The following is an 8,004-nucleotide window of genomic DNA, read 5'->3' on the forward strand; positions in this document are numbered from 1 at the left end:
GAGCAGACACAGATTCACACACGACACCTGGCTACAGCCAAACACACTCTGCCACAGACCCCCCCATACACACACAACCCCTCCAGCCAGGCAAGGGATAAACCAGCTGAGGAATGAGTGCAGAAACCCTCTCCAAGACAGGCTTGGGGTGGGGGGACACCTTCCCCAGCCCCCCATGTGTGTGTGCTACTGGGTGGTGAGGTCCCTGTGCATTTTTGGCTGCACCCTCGGCTCCACAGGTCACACGGGATGGATGGGCTCCTCTCCTCAGCACAGTCATCAGGCCTGGCTGGGCAGGGCTCAGCCACAATCACAGGGGGGGCAGCGACTGTCCTGGGGAGGGTTACACACACACTCACACACACACACACAGGTACCATTTACCCTCCAACAAGGCAAGCCAGTAGGATGGAACTTTTCCCAAAAAAAGGCAACCCCCCTCCCCCATCAAACCAATAGAGATGCTCCTGTCTTTCATGATGCAGAGGAATCCCCCCACTCCAGCCAGAATACTTCGAACAAGGCCTGGTGGCAAATGGGGCTGGTCAAGGTATCACTGTGGTTGGAGAGAGCAGAGGGGAAATGGTCTGTGCTTTATGGGGCAGGCCCTGGAGCCCCTGGCCTCCAAGATCCCAGTTCAGTGCTGGTGGGATCACATGAAGAAATCCTTAAATTTGAGTTCAGGTGCTGCTTCTTCTGTGACAAAAGGGAAAGGAGAGCGTGTGAGGCAAGAACACCCATCCTGGGGTCTCCTCAGCCATCCCACAAGAGCCCTGGGTGGCCCAGGGCAGGACAGAGCAGGGGATGGTCCAATGGGCCATAGGAGAGATGGAGGAAAGCTCCAGTGTGAGACCAGGGCCTTACCAGGCCCCCCCCTTGAACAGGAGAGAGACAGGAAGGAGCCTGCAGAATGTACGTCCTTGGGGAAACACTCCTGGATGGAGCCCCCAGACCCTCAGGGAGATGAGATTGTGCAAGATCATCCACTGCAGGATTGTCCTTGGAGCACAGGGGGAATCAGGGGACTTGTGCGAGATCAGTGTGTGCAACCCCCTCCTCACTGTGCTCCTGCCCCAGCGGCTGCTCCGTGCCTTGCTGGCTTCTCTCTGTCCTTGGATCCATGCGGGCCAGCAGGCCCAGCCTAAGCAAGCTCCAATCCAGGCAGAGGTCTGAGGGCAGAACCTAAGGGAAGGACAGACAGAGCCACAGCAGTGGGGTGACAAATCCTTGGCTTTTTTGCCCTGTAACCTCCATTCTTGCTTCCTTTCTCCAACCCAAGGGGGTTAACTCGCTGCAGGAACCCACCACAAACCTGTGATGGGGGTCACGATGTCCCGAGCAGGGCTGAGCAGCCCTTCCCACTGCAGAGCAGGCTGGGCACATGGGGAAGAGCCCAGAGCCATGGGGCAGTTGAGTTTACAGCTGGGGTTTGGAGAATGTCGAAGGGAACTGCAGCAGGTCTGTCTGGAAGTTGCCCGATGGAGATCTTCCCAGGCTTGCCGTGCCTCATGAGATGGGACATGGCAAAGGAGCGTAGAGGTGCACCCCTCTGACCACTGGGGACAGGTCCACAGAGGACAGGGAAGGCCAGGAGTACCAGGAAATCCTTCTGTAGCCCCCACAGCAGAGGCGTCCCACGAGGAATGGCTCCAGAGAAGCACCCTCTGTGTTGCGGTCCTGGCCAGCAGACACCAAATGTCCTCGTGGAGTGGAGAAAGACTCCTGCAGGAACCAGCCCGGGAGCAGCACAGCATGGCAGAGGCCACATGAGCCCACAGTGGCAGGAGGGAACTGGGTGTCTCTGAGAAGGAGTCAAGGATCTCTGACCCCCAGAAGTCCTCACAGCAGGATGGGTGGGAGGAGGGATGAAACATTTCCTGTTCACTGGAGAACCATCGAGAAACCTCCGCAGGAGGGCAGGTGGAGCTGCTGGTGCCCCACAGAGCTGCTTCCTCGCAGGAGCTGACAGCGCTCAAAGTACCAGATGCAGCATTGTCCACCTCGCTGGGTCAGGCACAAAGAAATCCCTGTCCTGGGCTGAGCTCCGGGAGGTGACTGAGTCCTGATAGCAGGGGGGCACCCTGACCTTCACCCTGCCCCCACGCCTTCCAGTCTTTCTGCAGTTCCTAGTTTGACCCCGCAGGCAACCTCCTCCCACTCCAGAGCTTCACTGTCAAGTCGCTGAGGAACAAAGGTGAGAGGGACAGCATGACCCAGGGATCGGGGCAGGAGCCCCACGGACACTACACCAGAGGCACCACGAGGGAACACGCTCGCTCCCCCTTCCCCCGCCACGGCAGCATGCAGCCCCCCCAGACTTCCAGGCCCTTTTCCCTTGGCAGGAGTTTGTCCGATGCACTTTGGGGAGAAGGCAAGCCCAATGGGGCTCGGCCTCCAGCTCACCCCACTGGCAGCAGCTGGGACAAGGGGAAGTGGTGACCTCCAGGGCTGACCCCACACCAGGACTCCTACCCGCCTTGAACGAGCTCCACCTAGGTCCCAGCAGTGATATCCAGGGAGCTGCTTTGCTCCTGGGGCATGGGCTGATTTGGGGGTGGCTGCTGACTCCCAACCCACTATCCATGCAAAGGCACGGGCAGGCCATGGCTTCCCACAGAGTTGCCAAAGTAGATGTGGGAAGGAAAGAAAAACAAAAAGCCAGTGAAACCAAGGCAGGGCTATGACTGGGACAAGGGGGAGAGTCCATTCTAACAAAGACTTATCAAGTGGGGAAAAACGCAGAATAGTTTCATACCGTGAAGAAGCAGCTCAGACCGGAGAGAGGGGGGGGGGAGGGGGAAGAGAGAGAGGAGCAAAAGCAACAGTGAGAGGGACAGAGGGAGGGAGAGATGGAGAGAAAAGGGAAGGAGGGACGGAAGAAGAGCATATGAGCAAGAGAGTCAAAGAGCAGGAGGGTCAAGGCAGACTAGTAGCACGGCCCTTTATGGCAAGGACGCGTCGTGGAAGGCAAGGGGTGAGCCCAGGCACGTAATTCCATAACTTTACCCGGCAGTCGCTGTGGCACAGATGGGAAGTGGGGAGAAGGAGAGGCAGAGAGAGACAGAGAAAAAGGAAGGGAGAAAAGGGACATGGTCGAAAAGAGGATATCAGAGTCTTGCTGCCGAAGAGCTCCCCGAGAGCAGCAGACAATGCCCAGCCCCGAGGGAGAGGGGTCCCTGCGTGGGGAGTAACCCAGGGCATCACCAGAGCGTGGGGGGGGCTGCCCAGGGACAGCTCTTGGCACTGCGGTGGGCAGGCCGTGCCGTGGGCAGGCTACAGCGGGCAAAAGGAGAGGAAGGAGCAGAGGGACTAAAAAGCTGCAAGACTCCCTCCCCGCTCCCTGCTCACCCAGCACACACCCACCCAGGCCCAGGGGCGACGGCTCAAACCCAGGGTCTCCCCCTTCCCAGGGGCCGTGGGGGCAGAACGTGCGAGGCTCACCTGGAGGCAGTGAAGATGTGCTTTGAGTTGGTGCAGATGGCGTTGATGGGGCTGTCGTGCCCCTTGATCTCCCCGACCGGGGTGAAGGTGTCCACGTTCCAGACTTTGATGACGCCTCCTCGGCAGGCGCTCAGCACCATGGGGCGGCCGGGGATGAAGGCCAGGGCACAGACCCAGTCTTTGTGGGCATTGGGGATTTGCTGTAGGTACAGGCACAGAGCAGAGGCCGTGACCAACCTCACCTGCAGCCCCACGAGCAGCCCCATGCACCCAGCCTGGGTCCTCAGGCCCTCACTGACACCCTGGGACTGACTGGGACCGTGCAACTGGCGATGCCCAGTTAGCAGCCAAGGGTATGGACTTGAAAGTCATGGCTTGGCTTCTCCCCTGGGCAGGAGACATCAACCCAGAATTCAAGGTGGAACACAAGCCCCCACATTGCAACTGATGCCACAGCCTGTCTGAAGGAGAGCTGGCGATCCCAAGCACCCTGCTGGACAACTGTGGGGGCACAGCACACCCACACATGGCCCAGGACTGGGAGTGTGCTCCCTGGTGAGCTCCATGCAGGACACTGGCACGAGGTTCCTGGACAACCCCCCAGGCCCCAGCAGCAACACCCCTGTGCCCTGTGTCACCACAGGACCTGTGCTCTGCTCCCCTCCAGACCTGGATAAGTTCCTGCTGCTCCAGATCCCACTTCTTGATGCCGTTGTCCCTGGAGCCGCTGAAGAGGACATCTCCCTGGATGGCCAGGCACTCGATGCCGTCGTAGTGAGGGGGCTCGAAGTTGTGCGTGGGGCCAATATTGCCCACCATGCCCTCCGAGAGCTCAAACACCTGGGGAAGGTATTGCAGCAGGTAACAGGCCACAGATGGCACTGGGGACAGAGCTGGCCCTCTCCTGGGGAGTTTGGCCACCACCCTCTGTGTTCTAGGCTCAGGGCACCTACAGTGATGCTGGAAAGGGGACTGGGCATTGGCTGCTGGAGGCTTTTTGGGACTGAGGGTCCTGCCACAAGCAGAGATCTGCCACCAGGGACAGCCCCACTCTGCTGCATTTTACTCATGGTGAGCCTTCACACTCCTCAGGAGCCAAGCTGAGAGCTGAGTGGGACCCTGTCTCACTCACTGTCTCACCACCCCTCCTCACTTCCCTGGTGACAGCTCTACTTCAACCTGCTGAAACCTGACAGGAAGGGACAGGCTCCTGCTGTGCTGGAGCTGTGACAGAGTGGGCACAAGGCATCTTTATCAGGGGGTATTATCGAGGAGAACAGGGTGAGCTGCTCATCTGGGTTGGCCATCACATGCAAGTCCCAGCCATGGAGTCTGATGCATGAGAGAAATGCAACTTCTTCTCCAAAGGTGCATTGTGGACCAAGCAAAAGGCAAGATTTAGGAAAAGGAAACAAGTGAAAACCTCACATGCAGAGGTGAAAACAGAATCTGGGCTCAGCTTTCAGAAGGAGAGAGGAGTCAGGGGTTGCCAACATCTGGGCTTCCCTACAGGACTGGGGGTGCTGCTCCTCAGGGGGGAGAGTACCTTGACGTAGTGATCTTTGGAGCCTGTGACCACCAGGTCGTGGTTGCTCGCCGTCTGGTTCACCGTGAGACACATCACCGGCCCGATGTGGCCACTCAGCTTCCCCACGGGCTGCAGCCTGGGTTCAAGGGCACAGGTCAGCCCCTCCTGCGTGCTGGAGCTCATCCAAAGGGCCCTCCCAAGCACAGCCTCCCCCAGCCCTGGAGCACCTCAGGAGGGGTTGTTCCCTTCGGGGGAGAGTGGGCAGGGAGACCCCATTCCCTGTGATTCTGGGGGAGGATGGCAGCCTCGGAGTGTGCCAACATCTGGCTGCAGCCTGAGAGTGTGCCAACATCTGGCTGCAGAGCCCAGGCTGCAGCACAGGGTTCGCAGCCCAGTGCCCACTGGGCAGGTAGGAGGACAAGGCAAAAGCAAGGCACTGCTGCTCATCCCACTTGCCTTTTCCCTTCTGCTAAGCTCTGCCCCGTGCACAGAAAAACCCCCCACCCCAAGCAGCTCCAGTGCTGCTCATCTCCCCTTGGGTCCCATAGGAAGGGGTCCCGAAAATCCTTATTCCAGGCAACTTCCATTGTGAAAAAGGCTTTCACATTCCCCAGGAGGATCATTTCAGGCCCCTCTGAGCAGCCAGTGCCCACCTGGCACCCGTAGGATGTCCTGCCCACGCCAGCACTCCCCTCACCTGCTCAGCTCCCAGACGCGGACGGAGTTTCCCGCAGCGGCGTAGAGCGTGGTGCCCGTGGGGTTGAGCGCGATCTGGTTGATCTGGTGCTCCCCCTGCACGCTGGTGACAGTGCGGGTGGTGGTCCCAGCACACGCGTCCCCAGAGATCACCTGGCCAGAAGATCTGAAGCAGGGAGGGTTCAAAGGGGGAGGATGAGTGGAGACCAGAGCCACTGAGGAACCACCCGGGGCTGTTGGCTCCAGGCTGGCACAGCTGGGTCCCACCCTGAGGAAAGGCCCTGCAGGTATCCCTGTCTTTCTGGCCACAATGGGACCAACAAGAGCTCTGTCCCACAGACCAGTGCCCGGCCTGCAGAGGCAGCCAAGGATGTAGGGTCTGTGCGTGACTCAGAGCATCCTGCCTGGGTTTCCACCTGAGGGCCACTCTGCTCTCCTCCCATGCCTCTCTGCTTCCCACAGGAAGAGCTGCTGAGTGCTGGCATCCAGCACAGGGAAGCAGAGGTCTTGGCCTCTGTACCATGAGAGAAGCACCTTCAGGCTGAGGCAGATGAGCAGAGGCTGGATGGAGAAAGGAGATCTGTGCCAGAGCTAGTGGGTAACTCTGACCTACCATCCTGTCCTAACCTTTGAGTCCTACTCCAGACTGGCAGCCACAGCTGCAGTCTGTCCCATGCTCCTTTCTGGTCTGCACAGGGATCCAAGTTTCCCACTGAAGTGCCTGTGATGTGCCCAGCCACGATGCAGTTTGGGGCTGTGCCCCCCTGCTGGAGCTGCCAGCTCTCCTGGCCACCCCCAGAACAGCTGCAAGATCTCTTCAAAGCTCCTGACCCTTAACAAGGGCAAGCACAGGATTCTGCAGCTGGGACACAGCACCCCTGGTTGTGTGCATACAGCAGGGAATGGAGGCTGGAGAGGTGGGAAAGGACCTGGGGATCCTGGTCAACAGAAAGTTCAGTGTGAGTCAGCAGTGCCCTGGCAGCCAGGAGGGACATCCATGTCCTGGGAGGCACCAGGCACAGCTGGGCAAAGGAGGGGATTGTCCTGCCCTGCTCTGCGCTGGGACAGCCTCACCTCAAATCCTTGGTGCAGTTTTGAGCACCACAATATAAAAAAGACATTGGAGAGCATCCTAAGGAGGGCCACGAGAATGGTGAAGGGTCTGGAGGGGAAGCCTCGTGAGGGGCAGCTGAGGTCACTTGGTTTGTTCAGTGGAGACTGAGGGGAGACCTCACTGGGGCCTTCAGCATCCTCACGAGGGGCAGCAGAGGGACAGGTACCAATCTGTTCCCTCTCATGACAAGTGACAGGACCCAAGGGAATGGCTGGAGCTGAGTTGGGAGATGTTTAGGTTGGATATCAGGAAAAGGTTCTTCCCTCAGAGGGTGGTTGGGCACTGAACAGGGAATGGGCACAGCTCCAAGCCTGTGTGAGTTCAAGAAGCATTTGGACAACGCTCCCAGGCACAGGGTAGGATTGTTGGGGTGTCTGTGCAGGGCCAGGAGGTGGGCTTGATGATCCTGGAGTCCCTTCCAACTCAGCCTATTCTGTGACTTTATGACCCTGAGTCTTTGCTGCAGGAGGTCCCCATGAGTTCCCTCACCCCAAACTCTCTCCCAGCCTCCCTGTTCCCTAAGGAAGCAGCACTGCAAACTGGCACTAAAGGAGCTGTGTCTGGCCATGTCCCCTGTCCCTGCAGGTTCTGGAACTGGTTTCTGCAAAGTCAGAGATGCCCAGAGTGCCCCAGGTCCCCCAAAGCTGCACGTACGTGAGGGTGCGGATGCACCGGGCCGAGTCGCGGATGTCCCACACTTTGATGTACGACGTGGACACGGTGAACACCAGCCCCGTGTGGCTGCAGTACTTGATGGAAACCACATTGTTTGGGTGACCCTTGAGAGAAGCGATTTCTTGGCCTGTCACCAGGTTCCACATTTTGCAGCTCCGGTCTGTGGGAGGAAGAACATGCCCAGGAGTGTTGGGGGTGTCTCCTGCAAGGGCATGGTGGCCTGGGGACAATATGAGCATCTCCCCCCCACTCACAGGGCCAGAGGAAAGGAGCCAGCCAGCCCCAGGGCAGGACAGGGCAAGGCAGGGCTCAACACTGAAGACAGGGATGTAATGCCCAACACCTCCCACATTCCCAGTGCCAACCTGCTCCCACAGCATCTGCATCTTCCCTGTCCCCTCTGCCCATCACCCACCTTTGGACCCAGTGAAGAGCAGCTCGTCGGTGGCATCCAGGCAGAGCACAGGCTTGGTGTGTCCCTCTGCCACCGAGACACACTGCAGGGGGGGCTGTCCGGGCGTTCTTGGTGCCACCCACTGGGTTAATGATG

At 59.0% G+C, this 8,004-nt stretch overlaps 1 protein-coding gene across 1 annotated transcript; it reads right to left on the reverse strand.

Annotated features, from left to right (window-relative positions):
- Positions 1 to 592: 592 nt before the first annotated feature.
- Positions 593 to 7,977, reverse strand: LOC121672315 (kinesin-like protein KIF21B). The gene is made up of 7 exons (XM_042044925.1): positions 7,870 to 7,977; positions 7,434 to 7,614; positions 5,667 to 5,831; positions 4,988 to 5,105; positions 4,111 to 4,281; positions 3,442 to 3,641; positions 593 to 2,181 (listed from the first exon to the last, which is right to left on the reverse strand). Exons 2-7 carry the CDS (start codon positions 7,598 to 7,600, stop codon positions 2,127 to 2,129), a joined length of 876 nt encoding a protein of 291 aa, XP_041900859.1. The 5' UTR covers positions 7,601 to 7,614; positions 7,870 to 7,977; the 3' UTR covers positions 593 to 2,126.
- Positions 7,978 to 8,004: the final 27 nt, after the last annotated feature.

This window comes from Corvus kubaryi, unplaced genomic scaffold (assembly GCF_017639235.1).
Source record: "Corvus kubaryi isolate FWS band 111438036 unplaced genomic scaffold, C.kubaryi_AGA036_p1.0 49275, whole genome shotgun sequence".
Taxonomy (NCBI): domain Eukaryota; kingdom Metazoa; phylum Chordata; class Aves; order Passeriformes; family Corvidae; genus Corvus; species Corvus kubaryi.

Excerpts from the sequence above, each read along its gene's own strand:
- LOC121672315 (XM_042044925.1), bottom strand. The coding sequence starts at position 7,600 with ATGTGGAACCTGGTGACAGGCCAAGAAATCGCTTCTCTCAAGGGTCAC. Across the intron at positions 5,832-7,433 it reads CGGTGCATCCGCACCCTCAC|ATCTTCTGGCCAGGTGATCT; the intron begins GTACGTGCAGCT and ends TCCCTGCTTCAG. Across the intron at positions 3,642-4,110 it reads AGCAGCAGGAACTTATCCAG|CAAATCCCCAATGCCCACAA; the intron begins GTCTGGAGGGGA and ends CTGTACCTACAG.